This window comes from Papio anubis, chromosome 5, assembly GCF_008728515.1.
Source record: "Papio anubis isolate 15944 chromosome 5, Panubis1.0, whole genome shotgun sequence".
Lineage (NCBI taxonomy): Eukaryota > Metazoa > Chordata > Mammalia > Primates > Cercopithecidae > Papio > Papio anubis.
Window position 1 is genome coordinate 119,820,869 of NC_044980.1, and position 24,950 is coordinate 119,845,818.

The 24,950-nt window shown below is 39.2% G+C and overlaps 2 protein-coding genes across 14 annotated transcripts in view; one reads left to right on the forward strand and one right to left on the reverse strand.

Moving 5' to 3' along the window:
- Positions 1 to 2,629: 2,629 nt before the first annotated feature.
- Positions 2,630 to 24,950, reverse strand: part of C5H5orf63 (chromosome 5 C5orf63 homolog) — a 39,386-nt gene continuing 17,065 nt past the window's right edge. Inside the window, exons 1-8 of one of the 13 annotated variants that reach the window (XM_017959828.3) lie at positions 24,353 to 24,467; positions 22,511 to 22,612; positions 19,284 to 19,455; positions 13,470 to 13,524; positions 12,991 to 13,120; positions 9,831 to 9,951; positions 3,926 to 3,982; positions 2,935 to 3,271 (exon numbers count right to left, since the gene is read on the reverse strand). In XM_017959828.3, coding sequence (XP_017815317.1) covers positions 3,095 to 3,271; positions 3,926 to 3,982; positions 9,831 to 9,944 — 348 coding nt within the window. In that variant the 5' untranslated portion in view covers positions 9,945 to 9,951; positions 12,991 to 13,120; positions 13,470 to 13,524; ... (1 more) ...; positions 22,511 to 22,612; positions 24,353 to 24,467 and the 3' untranslated portion in view covers positions 2,935 to 3,094. Of the gene's footprint in view, positions 3,983 to 9,830; positions 9,952 to 12,990; positions 13,121 to 13,469; positions 13,525 to 19,283; positions 19,456 to 19,811; positions 22,470 to 22,510; positions 22,613 to 22,802; positions 22,824 to 24,060; positions 24,308 to 24,352; positions 24,468 to 24,950 lie in introns of those variants that run through there. The other 12 variants (XM_017959826.3, XM_017959836.3, XM_017959827.3 and 9 more) reach the window with 12 other exon arrangements.
- Positions 24,493 to 24,950, forward strand: part of MEGF10 (multiple EGF like domains 10) — a 375,350-nt gene continuing 374,892 nt past the window's right edge. The window contains exons 1-2 of the mRNA XM_021940186.2: positions 24,493 to 24,625; positions 24,730 to 24,846. The gene's annotated coding sequence lies outside the window, so the exon portion shown is untranslated. The remainder of the gene's footprint in view (positions 24,626 to 24,729; positions 24,847 to 24,950) is intronic.

The following is a 24,950-nucleotide window of genomic DNA, read 5'->3' on the forward strand; positions in this document are numbered from 1 at the left end:
GGGATTCTTGTTTGAAATTCTAGTATCAGAAATTTGTTGTTGAAAACCTGTTTCACCTTTAGTCTCTGCACTTCCTGCAAACCATAACCACGTGGTTATACTCAGGTAAGAAGGGCTCCAAGAGAACAAATGTCTCTAGGCTTTCTGGCCAGCCATGCTTTCTGAAGGAAACCAATGGATTGTCTCCATCTTAGTTGAGCAGACACTGAAAGAAACTCTTGGAACCTTTCCAACTGGTGGTCTAGGAGAAGGATCAGCAACCTAGGACCTAGGGGCTACACAAATCTCATCCTGCCTGGAGAAGGCAGGAATGTACACAGGACACCCAGACACACAAGTGGAGGACCTTGTCTGTGGCAAGGTTGTATTGAGAGTGGGATTGTCCTGCAAGACTACTAGAAGGGACTGTTGAGCTCAGCAGGCTTAAGGACAGGAAGAAGGACTGCAACAGGCTGGGGCAGGGAGGTCAGACATCCCTGAGTAGTCAGGAGCCAGAAGGACTGACTATGGATAAAGGCAGAAAGCGAGGGAGGCTACTGCTGCTGGGGCAAAAGCACATTAGCTAAGGCCTTCACAATATGGATTCCAATCTACCTTGCCAGTCTCATCTCCTTCACTCTCCTCCCCTTTACTCCAGCCACACAAAGCCACCTGGCATTTCCTGAATATGCTGTGTCCTTCCACACCCTCATATTTTTACATATACTGTTTCCTTATAGAATACCCTCCTCACTCCCAATCCCCATCCATTGCTTCTATTCAGCCATCAAGACCTAGCTTAAGTCTAATTTTCTGTGAATCATTCCTGCTACTTTCCCCACCTGGTACCATTTGACACATGTCAGTTCCAGCCCTCATTGCACTATGCTATGATTTATTCACTTGTCTCTCCTTGCTCCTTAACAGATAGTATCTCAAAGACAAGGACTATGATTTATTCATTTCTGTACTCCCACTACCTACTACTGTGCTTCAATGCTGTAAGGACTTGTATTCTCTACTGCTATGTAACAAATTATCATACATTTAGCAGTTTAAAACAATACATATTTATTGTCTTTCAGTTTCTGTAAACCAGAAGTCTAGACTTGGTGTGGCTGGATTCTTGGATTAGAGTCTCACTGAGCTGAAATCAAGATGTTGGTCAAGGCTGCAGTTCTCATCTGTCGTTGTGGATCCTCTTCTAAGCTTACTGATTATTGGCAGAATTCATTTCCTTGAAGCTATAGGACTGATGTCCCCATCTTTCTGCTAGTTTTTGGCTGAGAACTACTCAGTTCCCAGAGGCTACCCAGTTTCTTGCCATGTGGTTCCACTAGGCAATTCACAGAATGCTTGCTTTCTTCCCGGCTTGCTAGAGCACATCTCTCTACTTTCCTCTTTATAACTAAGCAGAGAGAATTCTCTGCTTTTAAAGGGCTCACCCAGTTAGGTCAGGCCCACCCAGGATAATTTGCCTTTTGCCATATAATGTAACATCATCACAGCAGTGATATTTCCACCCACACTCAAAGGGACAGGGAATTATCCAAGAGTGGGGATCACTGGGGTCATCCTAGAATTCTGTCTACCCCAGGGTTCAATATTTGTGTCAAATAAATGTTCTAGAAATTTGTAAATTATAAACACTGCTATTCAATTGCTAAGATTTTGTTCTTTTCTTTTTCTTTTCTTTTTTTTTTTTTTTTGAGAGACATGGTTTCACTATGTTGCCCATAGTGACTCAAACTTCCGGGCTCTTCTGCCTCAGCCTCTCAAGTAGCTGGGACTACAGGCATGTACCACTGTACTCAGCTTAAAGGCCTTTTCAGTTGCTTCCAGATTTGTGTTGAATCCAGAATGGTTGGGGATACTGTATGTGAGATAACAGGAGCCCCCTGCAATGAGTCCAGGGAGTACTGGAAATCTGGGGCTGTGGGACAGGACCTGGCTTGCCAACTGACTGGCTGTGTGACCTTGGGTTAAGTCCCTGATATTCTCTGAATTCAGATTCCTCCTCATATATAAAATGGGAGAGTGGGACTAGATAATGTCTAAGGTCAGCTAGCTCTAATATTCTATATTAAGACTGAATCATCCTGATCAAATTAAAATCTAGTGACTCACAGTATCCAAATTCATTCAAATAGTTTAAAAAATAATTTCATTACACATGGAATTGCAGTGGTAAGATTTTAAGAGGAAAGGCAGTTTTGTTTTCAAGTGAATCCATTTCTACATTGGCTTAATCTGACTAAATATAAATAAGGGTATGCAAATACATTTCTACTCTTTACATGGAATGGCAAAGAGTATTTTATCTTTAGATGACATATTTATGAGTGATTTTTTCCAAGATATTAAAATTTGATTTTAAAAAACCTACTGTCTTAAAATAAGTTAAATTAACTCAATGGATAGTAACTGAATAACTATGAAAGGCAGTCCTCAAATATTACAAATCAATTCAATAACTGTGTAGAGAATGTTGAGATTTTTATATAAATTTTAGGGGTTTAAGTCTTTCTTTTGTTTTTCTCAAATGATGCCTTTTTGGCTAGGATAATAATTCTCTTCTACTCAACAAAAATGAACTCTAATTTTAAACAGGTATTATTAAATCCCACTGAATAGGCTTCATGCAGATGTATTCCTTAAAACATCCCTTTATTGACTGTGCACAGTTATTAACAATTCACATTTCACTTTATCTACTGAGTGGAAGAGCATTTATTCTTTCATTAAAAAGTTAAGCCCTCCGGGGCAGCAGCAGGAATGCAGAACCTTCTTCCTATAAACGGCATTGCCCAGTGAATGTGAAGTGCTTCTCTATTAATACAAAAAGGATAAATAAGACAAATGGACTTCTCTCTCCCTCCATCATCTCCCTCCCTGCCAGTATGCTCTTCTTATTTCATAAAATGCCATTAGGCAAATAGTTCCCACACTGATATGTCCATCAACCAAAAGAGGAATGTCAACATTTATTTGGCACCACTGAATTCAGAACATCCTTAGGGTTTTGTACAAGTGACAAAATGAGTATCAGGCCATGGTCATTTCCTTAGGAAGATGCTTTATGGGAGGAGAGGGTGGAAAATCATGAGGACATAAGTCAGCCTCCAGTACTTTGCTGCTCAAGTTTCAGGAGCTGTTTTTCAAGTTTTGAGGTGTTTACTCGATGCATCATCAGAAACTGGCCATTCAAGTGAAAGACAGGAATGTCAAATTTATACCTTTCATACCAGACAGAGTTTTCTGGAAGTGTGATGTTTACCTCCTGTAAAATGAACTGAAACAGAGACAGACTAAAGCTCTGTAGTTTAGAGACCATGGGGTGATGTAACAACTGCAGTGATAAACGGATCCCCAGACCATTTCTTATGCTGTTTTCCTTATAGTTGCTTTTTTAGGTCCACAGTCATCTAACATCCCTGATTTCCAAAACTTGACTGGTTTCATTATATTTTCTACTTCCTGATCTTGCTGCTTTTCTGTTACCCTTGTTATATTCCGCATCAGGACAGTACTCAGTTCCAATGAAATAAAACATGTCTCAGTCGGGAAGCTGACTGAGAATTAGGACAGAAATGTTTTGGTTATAGGAACTGGAAAGGTGTATGTTACATGAAAACACATTGGTGCAAACTGCAAAACAAGATAAAAGGAATGAGGCAAAAGTTTAAAGAAAACACGAATACTGCACCTGCTAGTTAACTTTGACTCATTAAGAGCCAGAGTAAGAAAACCAGTACTGCTCAGAGAAAAACACTTAGGTGTAATGAGTTTTATGGTAATAAGCACTAAACTCTCTCTGAAGAACAGAAAGAAAATTTAAATGAAAAATCATTTAATCTCTTTTCCTAAAGAAAGGATCCAGGCAGATACTTTATACCACATCTAATATTCATTCCACATACATAAAAGCCACACTGTATTATGTTACCCTGTTTTTATACGGCTTGAGTACTTCCTTGGCTTCATCACAAAGGGGGCATGGGTCCTACAGGAAGAAAAAAAAAATCAAGCGATTAAACCCAAAGAATGGCATTTGCCCTTACAAAAACAAAACAAAACAAAAAACCCCTAAGAGGCAGATTATACTTATTTTAAAGAATAGTTTTCTGTCACGTTAGTTACACAGCTTTTCCAAAGTAAAACACTACCACAGAATCTTATAAATAATATTTCATAGACTCTCTGCATTTTTTTGGTTGTTTTGTTCTGATTTTTCTCCATAAATGAAGCTATGTGTATGTGTATTATACATACACATAGATGTTTCTCTTTTTCACTGATCTAAGGACTTTGTCCTTACTAGGTCAGGTGCACTCTTGTGGCCTCATACAGTTGGCCTGGCTGACACCGCGAGGATGGCTTAAAGTCTGTTCTGACTGAAAAGCACTGAGCCTTGCCAGCCTGTTTTTCCTAATCAGTCCACAGGAACAAACCCATTAGAATGGAGTTAGATAGTAATTGCCTCATCTTTAAAAAGGAAAACAAATCTCTATTCACTTCAATGATTATTGCACCGCCTGTTTTCTCATTACAAGTGTCAACAATAAGTTTCCTGGACAAATTCTCCACCTGAAGAGCAAACAACTTTTAGTGTCCATTGTTTGCACTCATAAACCATCTAGCAGAGAAGTCTGATGAGAATACTATGGATCGGCAGATTTTATTTTTTTCTACTTTCTCCTATATTTTTATTATACGTTTATTATATATATTATATATATGAGACTATATTTTTTTATTATACTTTAAGTTCTAGGGCACATGTGCACAACGTGCAGTTTTGTTACATATGTATACATGTGCCATGTTGGTTTGCTGCACCCATTAACTTGTCATTTACATTAGGTATTTCTCCTAATGCTATCCCTCCCGCCTCCCTCCACCCGACGACAGGCCCCAGTGTGTGATGTTCCCCACCCTGTGTTCAAGTGTTCTCATGGTTCAATTCCCACCTATGAGTGAGAACATGCGGTGTTTGGTTTTCTGTCCATGTGATAGTTTGCTCAGAATGATGGTTTCCAGCTTCATCCACGTCCCTACAAAGGACATGAACTCATCCTTTTTATGGCTGTATAGTATTCCATGGTGTATATATGCCATATTTTCTTAATCCAGTCTATCACTGATGGACATTTGGGTTGGTTCCAAGTCTTTGCTATTGTGAATAGTGCCACAATAAACATACATTTGTGCATGTGTCTTTAGAGTAGCATGATTTATAATCCTTTGGGTATATACCCAGTAATAGGATTGCTGGGTCAAATGGTATTTCTAGTTCTAGATCCTTGAGGAGTCACCACACTGTCTTCCACAATGGTTGACCTAATTTACACTCCCACCAACAGTGTAAAAGCATTCCTATTTCTCCACATCCTCTCCAGCACCTGTTGTTTCCTGACTTTTTAATGATTGCCATTCTAACTGGTGTGAGATGGTATCTCATTGTGGTTTTGATTTGCATTTGTCTGATGACCAGTGATGATGAGCATTTTTTCATGTGTCTGTTGGCTGCATAGATGTCTTCTTTTGAGAAGTGTCTGTTCATATCCTTTGCCCACTTTTTGATGGGGTTGTTATTTTCTTGTAAATTTGTTTAAGTTCTTTGTAGATTCTGGATATTAGCCCTTTGTCAGATGAGTAGATTGCAAAAACTTTCTCCCATTCAGTAGGTTGGCTGTTCACTCTGATGGTAGTTTCTTTTGCTGTGCAGAACCTCTTTAGTTTAATTAGATCCCATTTGTCAATTTTGGCTTTTGTTGCCATTGCTTTTGGTGTTTTAGTCATGAAGTCCTTGCCCATGCCTATGTCCTGAATGGTATTGCCTAGGTTTTCTTCTAGGGTTTTTATGGTTTTAGGTCTAACATTTAAGTCTTTAATCCATCTTGAATTAATTTTTATATAAGGTATAAGGAAGGGATCCAATTTCAGCTTTCTACATATGGCTGGCCAGTTTTCCCAGCACCATTTATTAAATAGGGAATCCTTTCCCCATTTCTTGTTTTTGTCAGGTTTGTCAAAGATGGTTGTAGATGTGTGGTGTTATTTCTGAGGGCTCTGTTCTGTTTTATTAGTCTATATCTCTGTTTTGGTACCAGTACCATGCTGTTTTGGTTACTGTAGCCTTGGAGGAAGAATCAATGTCGTGAAAATGGCCATACTGCCCAAGGTAATTTATAGATTCAATGCCATTTCCATCAAGCTACCAATGACTTTCTTCACAGAATTGGAAAAAACTACATTAAATTTCATATGGAATCAAAAAAGAGCCCGCATTGCCAAGACAATCCTAAGCAAAAAGAACAAAGCTGGAGACATCACGCTACCTGACTTCAAACTATATTACAAGGCTACATTGGCAGATTTTAGAGGCTTCTCGGCCCTTGACTGAACAGGGACCTGCTATAGGTTCTCTTGCATGAGCTCAAAACAGACCCCAAATTACTTATGCTTATATAAAACCTTCTTTTTAACAGGACAGGAAGAGATAAGCTATTATGTAAAAGAGAGGCCTTTCCTCCAGCTTAACTAATAGCTTGTTTTGAAATAAGAACTTAGACCATTAAAGGTTCTTTCTGGCCCTAATTTCCTAGAACAGAGAATTGGCTTATCATGTTATTATTAGCATTAGCAATACATAGATTATGGATAGTTTGTAATGTTTTAAGATAATCATCCTAAAATTTTCAGAGAAAGTTTCAAAAAGTCAACACAAGATCTTAAAAGCAAAAAAACATACTAAATTCAGAAGTACCAAATGTGCTAAACTTTTGCTTTTATATTAAAAACTTTAGAAGAATCTAGATTGGGTTTTTTGTTTTGTTTTGTTTTTTAGACCTGGGGTCCACAGAAGTCTATGCAAATTATACCTGAAAATATGTGTATATATTTTTATGAGGAAAGGCTCATCAAATTTTAAAAGGATAAAGAACCAAAAAAAGATACCAGTGGGATGGACCATTCAAATATCCTTCTCTAGGATTTTCCATGACACTTGTTATTTACTCTGTCCCTAAACCATAGTGGACATTGTTGGGTTGGCTGCCCACCACCCACTCCCCTTTCTTGTAGCAAGCATGCTATAATATTGATTCACAGGAACTACTCTCAGCATGTGGCTGATTCCATCCCAGAACAAGAAAGGTGAGAAACCTGACTTAGGCTCAGGCAATCAGTGCATCCTATCCCTCAAGAATGGGCCAATCAGAGTTTTGCTGGAGTTTCTATAGATGTCTGAGATGTGAGATCTGAGGCTTGGGATGGTTGCAGTCATCAATGATGTATTAGTCCATTTTCATGCTGCTGATAAATATATGCCCAAGACTGGGCAATTTATGAAAGAAAGAGGTTTATTGGACTTACAGTTCCACATGGCGGGGGAGGCCTCACAATGATGGTGGAAGGCAAGGAGGAGCAAGTCACATCTTACATGGATGGCAGCAGGCAAAGATAGAGCTTGTGCTGAGAAACTGCCGTTTTCAAAACCATCAGATCTCATGAGACCCATTCACTATCACAAGAACAGCACAGGAAAGACTCGCCCCCATAATTCAATCACTTCCCACCAGGTCCCTCCCACAACATGTGGGAATTATGGGAGTCATAAGATGAGATTTGGGTGGGGACACAGAGCCAAACCATATCACATGAGAGGAACCAAAGAGGGATTTAACTCCGAGGATGCAAAGCTGAAGAGATTGTTAACATGTTTAGTTCCTAAATCAAGATGTTCCTGAAACCAGACCAACTCCAAAATCTTTTTGTTTAACTCACTCTAGGAAGTACGTTCTATTTTTCATAACCGATAGCAATCTGATACTATACTTTTAAGCATTTACTTCACTGGATTATAAGCTGCCAAAGGTGGGAGTGCCATGTTCTTATGTGCCTAATGGTACAGAATAAGCATTAAGTATAAATACTAAGTTGAATGGAAATTGGTGTGTTTTTTTGTTTTGTTTTTAATAAATGTTTTTGGCTATATCAGCTGCTGCCCAAACTGAAGAACAGTACAGAACTGTTAGGCTGAGTGAGCAACACCAGCCTTAAGGGATTATTTAACTTCTGTGGTTTGCACATGGGTTTCCCATCATAGACTCTCAGATGATGAAATATTTTTGGTTCCATAATTTCCAACAGTGCAATATACGCTTACAGATATAAAAAGTAGTTTAGATTAAATATTTTCATCAATAAATTCATTTTTAAAACTCATTAAACTTCGTTATTAGGTAACTGTCATATATACCCAAATTGCTAAAATGCCTGAAATCTCAAAAACCTATTGAAAAGAGATCTTTGTTTGAATTGCAGTATTATTCACCAAAGTTACTTCTATTAACCTGCACTTTATTTCTTTTTTGTTAAATCACACAAAGTGATGTTAATTAGCAAAAAAGGAAATCAGTAATATCTGTATTATAATTTCAGGGAGACAAAGCTGTTAAACATTTTAAAACTAGCTTTATGGCTTAAAACTAGTATTAGGGATAAGAAAACAAGTACAATCAGTCCTCATTATTTATGGATTCCATATTTATGAATTTGCCTAATTGCTAAAACTTCTTTGCAACCCCCAAATCAATACTTGAAGTGCTTTTGCAGGTATTCACAGACATGCACATGCATAGAGTGGTGACAGATTTCAGTCACCCGAAGCACTCATTCTATGCTGAGGTCAAACAAGGTGATGCTCTGCCTTCTTGTTTTAGCTCTCATACTGCAAATGGAAGCTAGTGTCCTTTTCATCGTCTGAATAGTGCCAGGATTTTTGCATTTTTCTGCTTTTCATTGATGATTTCACTGTTTAAATAAGCCCCCAGACATAGTGCTGAAGTGCTGGCGAGTGTTCCTAAGCACAAGAAGACTGTGATGTGCCTTATGGAGAAAATACATGTGTTCGATAAGCTTCATTTAGGCATGAGTTATACACAGTTGCTATTGGCTGTGAGTTGAGTGTTAATGAATCAACAATATATATTAAATAAGGTATCTTTATTATTTTTTTCTCAACTTTTATTTTAGGTTTGGGGGTACATGTACAGGTTTGTCACATGGGTAAATTGCATGCCACTGGGGTTTGGTGTATAAATGATTTCGTCACCCAGGTAGTAAGCATACACCTGATAGGTAGTTTTTCGATCCTCACCCTCCACCCTCAAGTAGGCCCCGGTGTCTATCATTCCCCTCTTTGTGTCCATGTGTACTCAATGTTTAGCTCCCACTTATAAGTGAGAACATGCGGTATTTGGTTTTCTGTTCCTGTGTTAATTTGCTTAGGATAATGGCCTATAACTGCATCCATGTTGCTGCAAAGACATGATTTCATCTATTTTATGGCTGCATAGTATTCCATGGTGCATATGTAAAATTAAGTATCTTTAAACAGAATCACACATAAAATAAGGTTCTGTATTTGGTAGGCTGATGAAAATATGACCAGAGACTCATAGGAACCTGTGTATTTCCCCTAGGAGCAATGGTTCAATATTCACTAATTCAGGGTTCAAGGTGACTTTATAGAACATAATTACCACAAATAAAGATAATTGATTGCATTTCTAAATGATACATTTTTAAACATCATATTATAACCTATACGTCATTTTATTCAATGTAGGGGCCAGATGACCATTAAATACATCAATTTACCCTCTGATAATTGGGAGATAATAAGGCATCTGGGTAGAAAACTGAGTTGCTGCTGTTGTGCTGATAGAGAAATTGAAGAGCAGGTCTGAAGAAAGTTTATTCCATTGCCTTTCCTTTCAACTTTGTCCCCTTTTCTTAAATGTACAACTTTCTTCACCCAACAATTTTACTTTTTCACTTTGTACCTTTGTGAATAAGGTCAGCACAGGCAGAGCTGTCTTAGAGGCACAGCAATTTCTCAAGAAGAGTCCAAAGGCGGATCTGGCAAGTGGCATGCTATTTCCTTGAAACCAGAGCATCTTAATTCTGCCAAAAGAAAAATAAAGCAGTAAACTTATGTGCCCTAGACTTTGTTCCTTACAATATGAACAGTAATTTGCAAGCTTATGATGGAATTTGCAGGCTTTAGAAGTGTTTCTTCAAGTCCAGGAGTGCTGGAAAGACCTAGAAATTTGGCAAGTCTCTCTGACGTCTCAACATTCATTGTATTCCAAACAAAACAGAATTTAGAATAGAAAAAAACCCCTTGTTATGAATTAGCTGTGTGCCTAATCACTTGGTTTCTGTAAGTAAACTGCACGGGTTTGTTAATTTGAATACAAAATTTCATCTGCAGATTTTGCCAGCATCTTGATGATCCCCTAAAATGAGGACGTTTCCTGAGATGGTTTTTATTCTCATGGATAGCTTATTATACTGGCAAGCATTCAATAACACCTAGCCACTGTCATGGTAAAGAAAACAATGAGGGCCAGGTGCCATGGCTTACACCTGTAATCCCAGCACTTTGGGAGGCCAAAATGGGCAGATGACTTGAGCCCAGGAGTTTGAGACCAGCCTGGGCAACATGGCAAAACCCTATCTCTACTAAAAATACAAAAAATTAGCTGGGTGTTGTGGTGTACACCTGTAGTCCCAGCTACTCAGGAGGCTGAGGTGGGACAATCACCTGAGCCTGGGAAGTTGGGGCTGCAGTGAGCCATGACTGCACCACTGCACTCCAGTCTGGGCGATGGGCATGATATCTTATCTCAAAAAAAAAAAAAAAAAAAAAGAGAAAAGAAAAGAAAAAGAAAAAGAAACAATGGGTAAGCAGCATAAGTCCCCAGGCAAAGGTTCAGACTATCCCTTATGAGACCTATGCTTCTCCACTGTGAGACATAAGAAAACACAAAAGTGGCTGGGCGTGGTGGCTCACGCCTGTAATCCCAGCACTTTGGGAGGCCGAGGCATCACCTGAGGTCAGGAGTTTGAGACCAGCCTGACCAATATGGAGAAACCCTATTTCTACTAAAAATACAAACTAGCTGGGCATGGTGGCAGGAGCCTGTAATCCCTGCTACTCAGGACCTGAGGCAGGAGAATCACTTGAACCTGGGCGGCGGAGATTGCGATGAGCCAAGATTGCGCCATTGCACTCCAGCCTGGGCAACAAGAGCAAAACTCCATCTCAAAAAACCAAAACCAAAAACAAAAAACACAAAGCTATACTTACAGGAACTATAGGAGAGAATCAGGCTGAGTTACCTTGTCAGAAAAAAAAATCTACTCAACTCCTTAAGAAGTGTTTTAAAGGGAGATTATCATAACTTTTGGAAACCTTATACACAAATGTACTTGTGTTTCTACTGGAGGTATTCCAGTAAGAACAGCTTGGTGATCGCAGCATCCCAAACACTAGGCTTTGAAGCTTCCTCATCCTGCTACTTTGCTCAACATAAGACATAAGTCCTCTGTGATGCTACAATCATTCTGTTTATTCCTAGTTATTCTACTGTCTCCAGCTTTGTCCTTAAAACTGTAAATATTATAATTTCACTTTAAAAACACATGTGCACTGTTGGCATTGTCATTTATCAGTATTCCCAGGATGAACTAATTCCTGAGATCATAATTTTTAAACTTTGCTTTACTGTATCTCTGCAACTTCGTTTATCACTTTCCCCTCCCTTGCCTTGGCAAGTTGCAACTGTAAAGTTTCTCTTTCTGTTCCTTGAGTACCCAATATCATTTCTTCCTCGTTTTGCACTTGCTTTACTTATGCATGAAAGGCTCTGAAGTAGCTACTCCTCATTTGGCCTGGGACTCATGTCATTGCCTTGGAGGTCTTAGTGACTAACTTACCAATGTTAGCCCATCACTCCCCACCCTCACATCTTGCTGTAGTTTTCTTTTGCCCTTTACTATCTAAAATTATTTATGTCCCCTCCACTACAATGCAAGTTCTATAAGAACAGGTACTTGTTCACCCCTGTATCTCTAAGTACCCACAATTAACCTGGCACATAATTGGTGCTCAAATATTTATTTGGATGTTAAAAGTATTAAAGTGAGCTTTTCTCACCTTCTTTAATCTTACCTCTAACCCTGATTAGATACTCAGTATGTACAGCAGTCACTATTTGGGCCTATTCTATATAATAACTAAAGATCAGTGCTCCTCAGGGTACCCACAAAATTTTGAGCTGAGGTACTGCTGCTGGTTCTAACCCCTTCACCACCACCTCAAACCTTGCCCTCCTCTGCTCCACAGAGCACGACTATATTAATTAAATGTTAATCTTCACTGGAGACCAGGCTCCTCAGTGTAAGATTAGCCTTAAACTCATTTCAAACAGAATGATATAACTTTAGGGAAAACCACCAACCCATATCACGCTAGAATAAAGACCACAGAACAAAAAGACTGGATACTGATCCATGAAAACAATGATCATTCCTTTATTCTTCAGCCCTTACTCTTCCACTTCTACTTGGATCTCTCTGCCATCTAAATGATCCTGATAAATGCATAAAAAAGGAATATGATGAGAATTTTGCAAGGATCTGCTTACCAGTTTTTCCAAGGTAAAAAGTGGATCTAAACAATTTCATAACATTCTGTGCTACTCTCAATGAAGTGTTAATTACTGGTATATACATATTTCTATAGATTCAGCAGAATGAACAATTTTCCAATAGGTAAATGTAGTTGGAGACATACCTTCTAAACACAGCTTTGTCTATACAGGCTATAAAAGTGGAGAGGAGGTACAGAATTGTTAGCTATATTTACTCTAGGTAGAAACTTATACATCATGGGATTTGGAAAGTCTCTATGCTAACAGTGGCACGCCCTTCTAGAAGAAAGAAAATTAACAATTAGCTTTATTAACAGCAGAAGAATTAACTTTATTTAAGAAAAAATAGTTTTATTAAAGGTCCCTGGAAATGAGAAGGATTAGGCCATCTGTGGTGGTGACCTGACTACGACCAGGGCAGTAAACTGCAGCTACATGCTTTTGGTGAAGGGATTTAAGATTTATTGATGTCTAGCTGAAAAGAAAAGGAAAACATTGCTTTTACCTGGCTGAGTTGAGACTGAGGTATTAAGGCTTCTTTAAAAACTTCAAATTCACAACGGAAATCTGGTTCAGTTTTTCCAACATGACAAAACACAGCATGTGGTCTTGGTTGCACCCAAGACAAATAAAACCTGTCATAGTAAGCAGGGTTGCTATTCATTCCAGATTTGCTGGAGTATTTGTTCAACCAATCTACAGAGCTAAGTAAAGTTTTCAGTGATGCTACAACCATTCTGTCTGTAACTAGTTCTTTTCTCCACTGTTACTCTCCATTTCTACTTTTTTACACATTTTAAATTGTTTAAACATGGCACATCTTTTTACTGAGAAATGCATCCATATTTTGAAATTTTACTACCTGCATATTCTTCAAATACTCTTAAGGTATATGCATTTTATTGTATTGTTAAATTAACTTATATCTTTAGAAGCACTGTATTATAAAATTAGAGTCTGACAGAAATAAAAAGCTCACTATACCTCTTCTAGGCAGATAGTACGCTAAAATTCCTTAATTTCTGGCATTTATTTAATCCTAGAAAAGAAAAAATAAAATGAAAAATGATATAATTCAATGGGAACTCTATAATATTCTTAGAATATTTTACTAACTCTGTAAACCCTAACACCATTGCTGTCAATGTCACATTCACCAAATCATGCCTTCTTGAAGTAAAATCTTAATATGGGCTACTCTGTCAATGTGACATTTTCATTAGTTCTATTATTTTTGAACAGTATCTCAGCACTATAAAAAATATCCTGAAACGTGGTCTCTGCCTGTTAGCTCATGACCGTCAGAGGACAACACTTTTTTGATTATGTCATTGAATTTAGTCATGAAATATGTGTCCTTACTACACACAGAGACACGATTTTATCCTTCGTATTTTGTTATATGCCTCTATGATATGAGCAAAAAGAGCTGTGTTCACAATATCAAAGAAGCACAATTGGGTCACCTTTGTCACAGACTAAAAAAAAGGCAAAAGACATAAGACTGGATTTAGAATGTGCTTAAAACAAATTCCACAGCCTAACAATAAAGATGGTGACTCCTGCTGTTTCAAGTCCAGTGCCCCTCAGAGGCACGGATCACCCTGAAAGAGAAAGGGAATGCTGGCCTTTCAATAAAACTGAGGTTGATTTCAGTGGTCTTTATGGCAGAGTCAAATACAACATGGGAGGAGGACTGACTGGACCAATTCAGCCCTCCTTGAAGCAAGATAAGAAAAATAACTTTATAGTATTTTCCCTGCAAGGCACTGAAGGGCACACCATTAAGGCAACTGATTATAGTACAAAAAGAAGCCAGGGTCGTTTGAGTCTTTATTAAAGATTATTCGTTTCGTGCATGAGGAGCTGCCCAGGCTATGGCTGCACATCGCTTGCATGGAGCTCCTGGATTCTTCAAACACTGTGTGTGTCTGATTAGAAGGGAAACAACATTATTCTTGCTTGAGGAGAGAAACTGACCTTCACTGACCAGAATTTTTATTCATACAAAGAATCCTTTGGCACGCCAAATTTTCAAGCTCATGTGATCCCTCATCAGCAAGCTGCAGTGTTAGTTCATGTGCAAAATCAAAAAGTCTGCATCAGCCCAGGTACCGCCTTGGTTATTCAACAGATAATGTTGGAGCTTCTTCACAAGAGTATAATGTAAATTTAATGCTGAGCTGACATTAACTAAACACTATTACTGTAGCTCTCACTGAACCTATGTTCCCTAAAGAAGACTCAGGGCTTCTGTTCAGTCATTTGTGCCATGTGAGAAGTTAAGTGCTCTATTTCACATTTATTACCATCTAAGTGTAACATTCCTATTTTTACCCAAATGACTAGAAACATGTACAGACACACACACACCTCTTCTGGGAACAAAAACATTATTTTAGATTACTGGAAGTTTATGTAATGAGGTGAGGTTGCTCTTAGGGGACACATCTGGGTCACTGGGCTCTACCAGTCCAGTGAAACAAGGACAATTGATGCCTCCCCAGTGTGCCTGTGTGCTTTTGGTCAGTCATCTGTGTCCAAACCTCCCACTCTCCCAAACAAGTGGGAACCTAGCCTGGGATCTTGGGTGCAAGGGCAAGAGAGAAAATGACTCTTGTGGAGCCAAGAGTGACAAGAAGAGGCACCACATAGGGACAAAACCAAAACTGAAAATTGAGTAAATACTTTGATGTGTCAATTCCAAGGGGCTACACAGAGGGAAAATGAGGCTTTGGAACAGAAACAGGGAGTGGGGAGTAGAAGGCCCAATCTGGAGTGCGGCTCTGACTCACCGGCATACATGAGATCAGAGGTGCTTTTCTAGTGTCTCAGCCTTAGCAGCCAGGGTACCTGGCCAGGGGGAAGTATTAAGGAGGCACAGCCAACTCAAACAAAATATTGCAACAGAGATACTGAGCTAACCACCCTCCTGTGGGCCCGACTGTACGTGGTGTCACGCTCAGCTTCATTCTGACTACACAGTTTGGACTGCAGATTTGCTTCCACACAACACATTAAACTATGAATAGGCCTACATTATGGCCCAGCCCTGGGGACTGAGACGCAGCTCCTCATACCACTCCCTCTATGCAGCTTCTACTTCCAGATTTCAGTGTCAACAGGTTTACCACACAGGGGATGAAGAAGCCAGCAGAGAATCAGTCTCCAGAAAGGATTGGTCACATGAGTGCCTGGGACAAAAACTCTTTATTTCCCTTCAAATTATGACCATGACAATTTCTAAGTATCTAGATGTCGCTATTCCACTGTTTGGACTCAATGGGTGCTACATTAATTTGTATTCAACACAGTGCTCAGTGAAAACATTCTTTAGCTATTTGAAGTGTGAGCCTTGCCTAAGATTGCAATTTCACTGAAGGTATACAGCATTTACATATCCTTCACTTAGTAGATGCACATCCCCTTCACCCTTCTAGTTCTCAGTAACATTAAGCCATTAATTTTTTTTTTTTTTATCCTGCCTGGTGTTTAGCTCATTTTTTCACCTCTAAATAAAGCTCTCAGATGGAGTAATCAAATCCACATGTTTGATACAAGTAACAAGACTAACAAGATGTATTTCCGTCGTACAGATTCAGGAGAAAGGTGTTGAATTCTTAACTAAAACAATACGTTTTATGTCAGGTTTCACAGTGATTAGTGAACCAATGATATCATTCACTCATTAGTTCCACAGTGGGGATGGAAAGATGGGTTAAAAATGAATAAGAGTTGATCCCAACCCATGAAAAATCTGGTCAGAAGTTAAGACATGTGTATGTGCAGGTAAATTAGAAATACAGGAAATACTGTAACAGGGCCATATAATTCAAATGTTGTAAGAGACTGGGAAAGAAGAGTATTATAGCCTAAAATTGGAGGTGGTTTCACAAGAGAAGTATCTTAAATCATTTCATTTAGGATTTGGATATGTAGAAAAAAGAGAAAGCTTTCCAAATTCAGGGTTAGACACAAAGGTAATGGACGTAGGAATGCCATGGCTATTTGATGGGGGAAACCTTGAACAGGGTAAAGAGACTTCTGCTGAATAATAGTGGAAAATAAGCTTCGAAGGTGGACTAGGATGAGCCTGTGGAGGATTTTAATGGTGGTATGTGTGCTGTGTTGTGTATGTCTTGGGAACCACTGAAGGGTTCTGAATGAGTGATGTGATAAAATCAGTGTTTTGAAAGATTAATCTGGCAGCAGGCAGAAAAGACTGTCAAGAAAAGGAGAATGGAGGTGGGAAAGAGAAGTCAGTTATGAAAATCTAGGTGTGGGATGCATTTATTTATTCAAAAATTATCCAATATTTTTCATGTATCAGATACTATTATAGGTGCTGGGGTATGGTGATGAACAAGAAAGTAAGGTACGTTGCCGTCATGGGGTCCATGTGCTAGTGAAGAGACTCTTTAATGTCAGGCCACTTGAGATGGTGATATGTACAGGGGAGAGATAATAGCAGAGTGATGTGATGCTGACTGAGGCAGGTTCTTTAATTAAGGTATTCTCTGAGCAGGTGTTGTTTGCGCTGGAGAGGAAGGAGTATATGCAAAAGCCTGTAAGTGAGGACAAATGATTTATTGAAAGAAACAGAAAAGATCATACGGCTTTAGCAGAGTACAACAAGGAAAAGGCGATACAATCAGGAGATGAGGTTAACCCACAGTAAGCAGGGGTCAGATCATGTAGGCCTTGCGGGTTATGTTAAAGAATTGAGATTTTATTCTAAGTACAATTAGATTTACAGGAGGGAAGTGACATGATCTCATATACATTTTTAAAAGGTAACTTTAGCTGCTGTGTGAAGAACAGATTGTTGCAGGGCAAGAGTGGAGCAGGGATGCAGGTAGAAGGCTACTGCAATAGTTTGGATGAGACGGGATGGTGTGGACTAGGGCAGAAACAGAGTCAACAGGACTTGCCAATGAATTGGACATGAGGAATTAAAGAAAAGAGGGCATTAAGGACAATCTCAGTTTTGGTCCTGAGCCTCTAAGTGGGTGGCAGGGCCTGTTACCAAAATAAGAAAAACTGAGGCAAGAACAGATTGAAGAATATGTCAGACCAAGAGCTTGGTTAGGGACATGTTAGAACTCACATAGAGAATGACATACACAGGTTTGATACTCAGGAAAAAAGTCCAGGTCTAAAGATAAAGACTTGAGTCTCCATCAGTTTAAGGATTATATTTACAGCTACGAAACTAGGTGAAATCATCTAAAATTGTACAGAAAAAAAAAGAGGGCCGAGGATAGATCTCTGAAGCAATTCAACATTTAGAGGTTGGATCGAGAGGAACCAGCAAAGGAGGCAGACAGAACAGCTGGTGAGGTAGGAGGAAAACCTGAAAAGTGTGTCATTACAGAAGTCAATGAGAAAGTGTTTACAGAATGAAAGAATTGTCCATTGTCAAGGAGACTGATGAGGGCTTGACTAGAACAGGGACAGTGAAACAATCTACCACAAATCAGAAGAGATGCATCTAATGATTGCTTCAAAGGAATGAAATCTTTCAACCAATGCTACCCGTAAAATGAAATACCTTAAGTGGTTCTTACCCAATTTAACATCTTAACTAAAAGGAGATCTTTCTGGAGAGGATGGAGTGGGGATGGTGGGAAGAGTGAAGGCAAATGTTGACTGGGTATCTTAAAAAGAGATGATCAAGGTAAAAATCTCCGTGTAAGTTATAAAGCAGAATAGAAAAGTAAAGCTTAAGTACTGATTACTAAATAATACTAAGAGATCACTATTAATAATAATGATTCTATTGACTGAAATGTGCTTTTACTGGCCTCAAATGAAAGATTTAAATCTCTATTAACAGCAGTCTCAGAAATAGGGAATTGCAAAACTGAAAAAAATTTCAAATAGAAATAACTGAAAGTTTTCTCACAAATACTATTTAAACAGGAATTTCTAAGATAAGACTGTTTAAAGAGTCAACATATTTATCTGCACCTAAGGATGCCACTAATCTAGGTAAGACTGACTAGCAAACACCTTGGCACCAGGTATTGGCTTAAACTTACTCAGCCTTCACAAAATTATGAAGGTACTGAAATTTAGATTTTGAGAAATCAAGGTTTCCCCTTGATGGATTTTAAGCAAAGGCCAGTTCCCTTCCAGTTGCTTTTCCCCAATATTTGTTTTTATTTCTCAAACAGGGAAAAATTCAGTACTATTATTGTTTTACCAAGGATATCCTCAATTCATGTACATCAAAAAAGAAGCTGCCTAGGTAATTGTAAAGGTGGATTTTATTCACAATCTTTAAAGACAAAACTTGTTCCAAGTGGTTCTGAGTAAATTGTCTAGAGAGGTCAAAATAAATTTAAACCAACACAGCTCCTACTAACTAATCAGTCAGGGGAATTAAGCATAAATGGTATCATTCTTCATTTTGAGCTTTGAAGTTATTCTTCATATAGAGTTTCTGTTGAAATTCAGCATGTTTGAATTCCCTGTGTTCATTTTTAGGTGAGGATTTCATAAACATAAACCCCAAAGAGAGAGGTAAATCCTCATCTCCTAAAGCCTCAGTTTCATCCACAATTAAATGGAAATGCTACCACTTGTCCCATTCTCTCATTTTAGAAACCCAAAGGAACTGTGCCTGGGGCTTTGGGCCTCAAGCATTCTCCTGATCAGAGAAGGGGAAATCCCATGCTAAACAAATGCCATGGGAATAGGCTATGACTAAATAAGGCCTGGAATAAAAAAATCCAAAGTAGTTTTTACCTGTATGAGCCTAAAATAGACCCTTAAAGAGGACTCAAATTCACTTACAGGTCCAGGCAGAAGTTTAAAGGTACTTGTTCATTGCAGACTCTCTTTTCTCACTCCTCCTCAATCATAACTGGTAAGTGCTGGTGTCAGAAGGAACCAAGTTGGAAAATGGGGAAGGTGACACTAGGGCACACATCTTGCAACTGTCTAAGTATCCAAGATGGAACTCCCCCTACAAAGAGAAAATAATGAATTTCTCTTTCTATTAAACACATTTTAAAGATGATTTTAAATGAAAGATCCTCTTCATCTTGGCATTCTCTTTCCCATCCAGAAGCACTGCTATCTTTGCCTCAGCGGTGGCAAGCTGACAAATGTAAAGTGGAAGGGAAGAGGAGTCTTCAGTATAAGCAAGATTTTGTTTTAGAATCTTTAGATCTTAGCAGTCACACTTTCCAGATCATTGTTTCAGAGGAGTCTACTCAGTAATGGGGTTGGTGCACATGACAATGTCAGGGAAGAGTTTCCAAACACTCAGCTAAGAAAATAAAATAATGATGCTAATCAAGAACAGTAATGTACACTCACCATATACCCCCTCTAGTTCCCAAGAGTCCAAAGAGAATTCTGGACTAATTCCTGTTAACACAATGGGTTTGTACACACTACACCCCTCCCCTCCATCCTCAACTCCAAAGATACTGACTCAGCAACTGGCCTGGAGCCAGAGCAGCATATTCCAAATTCAGAATGTGCAACAACATTCGGTTCAATTATGACATAATGGCTGCAAAGCTGTTCCTGAAAGCCAAGAAAACCTGAATAATGTGGTTGGGTTATATCATACATGAGGACTTAATAGAGTTTAAAAACCAATTTCAAAATTCCTTCATTCCATAAAGATAGCATTAAGATGAGGACAAAATCATTCTAGTTCAAGGGATGGGAACAAAGTATATAAGTAATTATGCAGACTCCTTTCCACATTATCCTTCTTAACCAACATGACCCATTCCCTTTGAAGATATCTCTTATACTTAGTACTGACCTAGAAAGAAGACAATTCCATTAAACATCTTAGTCTTACTGTACCCAGCTAGTAATGCAAGTTTCCCTGCTATTTAAAAAGCACATAATCCCATTTCCAAAAACAACTGTTTGCAATTCAAAAACCATTCACCTAGGCAATGTCTTCTCTTTGTCCCTAAAATTCCAACCACTTTCAATTTATCTTGTCAAAGAGGTGAAGTTATCTTTGTGCCCCCACAAAACCTAAAAGACGTTTCATTCATTGCTAGCCATTTTGTAGCAAGTGACTTTGGACATTGAATTGCTAAATCCAGCATTTCCCTGGACTTGTGATAACAGTTAAGACCCAGGCCTGTAGAAATAGTGTTCAATTTGAATGTTGGGAGCCATCCACTCTTGCTTGATGTTAGGCTGTGGCATCCCTCAGTTATGCGGGATTCTACAATCTTTTGAGTCTATTCTGTTTTTTAATAGCTATCATTGATAGAATTTTTTAATGTTTTGGAACTGGAAGTGACTTTGGAGATTCCTCTTGCTTTATGTATAAGCAAACTAATGCTTAAAAAATACTACATTTTTTAGTTCATTTCTCTATATTTTCTCCTGGAACAATGGCATATTTTTATATATAATGAGATCAACACAGAATTTCAGAACTAGAAGGGATCTCCAAGTTCAACCGTCTTTCTTCCAAAAAAATCTCAAAACACGTTTCATATTAATCCTCAGGGCATACCAATTAACAGATACTTCATTTTGTATAAGGCTTAATTTAAGGATGGAGAGAATGAGGAAAGTCTCAGTTTCAGACAGAATTCTTTTACCGTAAGAATTAGGCTCTGTTCTCTAAATCGAAAAAGATTCACATTCATTTCATTTTTGAACCTGGAAAAATGGCTGAATTTACTGAGTTTTCTATTAAATAATAGTATCATTTTTCTTCACTGGATGGAAGGACTATGTGTTTTAAGAAACAAAGAGTTTTAAAAAAATCAAATAATTCAACGTCATGTCCTTCCCTCCTGACTAAAAATCATTTCCCCATTATTTCATGATTAACATGAAAAAGCACTGGAACAACGAGAGTAAATTCATTTGTTTCCAGTTGTAACAATGTGATTTCTGCCGCAATCCCATTGGCAACAGAAGGCATCAGCATATACCACCACTGTCCTATTACAACACAAAAAGCTGTCAACTTTGAACTGCTCTGAAATGTTGTTAGTAAAGTAGACAAGACAAGCATGGATTTCCTTCAATATTATTTGGGCAACCTAGACTTAAAATAGTGACCAGACTTAGGATAGTGACTCTACAGAGGTCCTCTATGCTTAAGGCAAGACCAAACCAAGATACTGGTGCCCTACGTAAGCTAATAATTTGGCACACTTTCAAGCAGATACCCTTCAAATATTTGCCAAACAGGTGTTTGGGTGAGGCATTGCATGGCAGACCTGGAGAGAGTGTGGAGATAGGATTGGCGGAAGCTTTCAGCTTGCATATTCTAAACAACAAAGGACCCACAACTGAACAGGTCAGATCTCCTTGGAAGGCAGTTTGAGGAGCATCTAATGGATTCCCAAATACACTCTTCCCTGCTCCAAGCTGTTTATTAAAGCATTACTTCCATCTCTAGTAACAATCTGAAAGGAGGTTACTGCTTTATATTCTTTTCTCTATCTTGTTACATTCCCAGTGTTTTATACTTTTTATAGATCCAACCTCCCTTCAGGGACACTATATTTTCATTTCTACAGCTTGTACTGAGCATTTGCAATGTGCCAGGTGCTGTGCCATGTATTGGAAATATAAAAGTGATTAAGATATTGTCCCTGCCCTTAAGGAACTCACACCTTGAGCAGGAGAAAGACTCACAAACAACACAATACCACAGTGATGAAGGCTATAACAGTAAAAAGGCTGTTACTGGATATTACTGGGGAAATGGTCTGATATCCTTGGAGATGGATACTTTCTAAAAATAGTAGGTAGGTACTTTCAGTTTGCCTCCATCTCTAGAAACTTTAACTTTGGTAAGGATTGGAATAAAAAGAGAGTAACATTTTCATGTTTCCTGTTCTCCGTGGCTGTACTGGGATGGGAAGTTAGGGATGTGGAATCATATCTATGCTAAACTTAGCCAAAACTTTTCACTTGAATTTTCTTCCCCAAATGATTTTGTCCCTAGAATTTGTTATGCAATACTAGGGGAAGGATAGAGGAAGCTCACCTAGTCCCGGCTGTGTAGTTACACATACCTGATCCAGATGATTTCTCCCCTTTGAAATAATTGCAAACAAGATTCAAACTGTATTCAGGAACTATTCCAGCTGGCTTTTGGCTTCCTCTGATGTATACTCCTTGAATAAAGCAGTAGCAAAAATTAGATTTAAATAAGGAACATAAAATCACCTCACTACTTGTACCAGATCACCTCAAGGTCCTGCTATGTGGGAAACCCGAAACCCTAGCATTAGAGTAACTGAATACATCAGCCAGCTAGAGTATATACAAGTGATGAAATAAAAAACTTTAATAATAAAAAATAACCTATTTTAAAGGGATTTCTCACAGTGCCTCTGGGTACTTTAGAGCCAGGCATCTGGAACAAAATAGAAACACAGTCCAATCAATTCCGAAGTTGGAAAAATCCTCGTTTCTATTACTTACCTGCCAACAGTCCATCTAAATAAAACCACACAGTCACATATTCCTCTGATGAAGGAGACAAAAAATATTGATCCTTCCTTGGCATGTGGCTATTGCTGCCACAGCAGCAGGGAAGAAAGACAATCTGAGGATCCTGCCTGTTTAAAGCACCAGCCCCACCAATCTTAATTTTCACAACAGGGCCTTTCTGGTTCCAGGCAATTCCTCAGTAGAGCAGGACCCAGGTTTTTGGGCTACAATATTTCACATAGAACCATGATTAGTTCTGCTTTGCCCCAGTATTATCATAATTATCCAGTATTTCCAGGGTGTATCTTTTTTCCCAGTGTTTTAAATCTTTCAGCTATTTACCTATAATGTACCTCAATGTATACAGCTCCAAATATTGGTAGAGCGCTTCACATGCATTTTTATAAGCTAGTCCTCAGAATATGACCAAATGAGAAGACTGTGGCCTCTAATAGGCACCTCAGCTTGTTCAGCGTTGTGCACCAAGGCACAGCTCTAGTGGCTGCTTAAACAAGGCAATGTATACTAATGCTGGGAAATGCGCTAGAAAGTATTGGGATATAACAGATCTTAGACACCATCCCTGTCCTTGAGGAATTGAGAATCTTGGGGTCAAGCTAAGGCCATACTATGGATTTTTTTTTAAGGGCACTAAAATGTAAAGTACCACATACACACTATTTATTAATAAACAAGAATAAAGATCACCCAAGCAAAACACTCCTTGTTAAAGACAGCGTTAGAAACAGTCAGAAGTCTTAACTGACAATGACATTTTAGTGGGGACTTTTCTACCCTTGGACTTAAGAAACTGTATGAGCTGCTATTTGTCAGAAGTGAATATTTGTCGAGAATGTACAGTCTGATTTATTCTCTCACTGTTCAGTACCCAGAGGGTTGCTTTTGCCCAATAAGGCTGAGAGGAGATCCAGACAGCTGATGCAGAGAGCCCCGGCACTCACAATGTTCCCTGCTGCACCTTTCAACCTTTTCACCCCAATTAAAGGTCAACATGGCTGCTCAAAAATATTTATTTAAAAAGGCAGTCTGCTCAGCGGGCTCCCAAGTGTGATTACACTACCACTTCATAGAATTCAATTAAACCCAGGACGGGGCATCTGTGAATCACCCGAAGAGTATGAAGTTGAGATGTTTTCGGCTTTCTCTTAAAAAAAAAAAGCTTCCTTTTCTCGCCCGTCATTTCTTTACTTCCCAGAGCGCCATCACAGACACACGCACACGCGTTTATAATCTCCCCTCGGGTGGTTCATGGATTTATGGCTCCCGGTTTAATTAAATTCCCTCTAACGACAATCTAAATTGGCAGCATGCGGCACAGCGAACCCCCGCCAGCCTGCGCGTAGGCTCAGAGCCCGAGACCTGCGAACGCCCACCCTCGGCGTGGGGCTAAAGGCACCCACCTGAGCCTCACGCCGCCAACGTCTCTGCTTCCGCCCTGCGCCGGGCACTTCCGCCCTCACCCGCCAGGCGCCGGCCCCGCTCCCCGCACTTCCGCCCCACGCCTGCAACACTGCCGGCTGGGCGTTCAGAGGGGGTCCCGCGTACGCTCTCGAGGATGGCGGCGCCTGAACCTTTACTCATGAAGAGTAACACACAAGCCAACGCCAAACTAAAAAACAAAACACGGAAAAGTGACCCCGCATGTTTAGGAACCATTTAATAACGAGCCTCAGGTGCGGGAGCCAACTCTTGGAGGCTGCGGAGTCCGAGCCATTTTAACCCCTCTGCATGCATGCATTCTCTCGTTAATTTAATATTTACTCTCCTCCCCCACTAGGTCTTGGCTGAACTAGGTTATGGGGAATGCGATGAGCAAAACTGGCAGCCGTACCCTCCCGCAAACTGAAAATCGTGTGGGAAAGCAGACATTAGGAAATCATCCCTGATTAAATAGGTAATGCGTTTATTCAGCTAAGTGCTTTGCAGGGAAGGAATATGAGAAAAGATCTGAGTGGGATCTCGTTGAAGAGGTAGCTTTGGGGCTGGGATTTGAAGGAC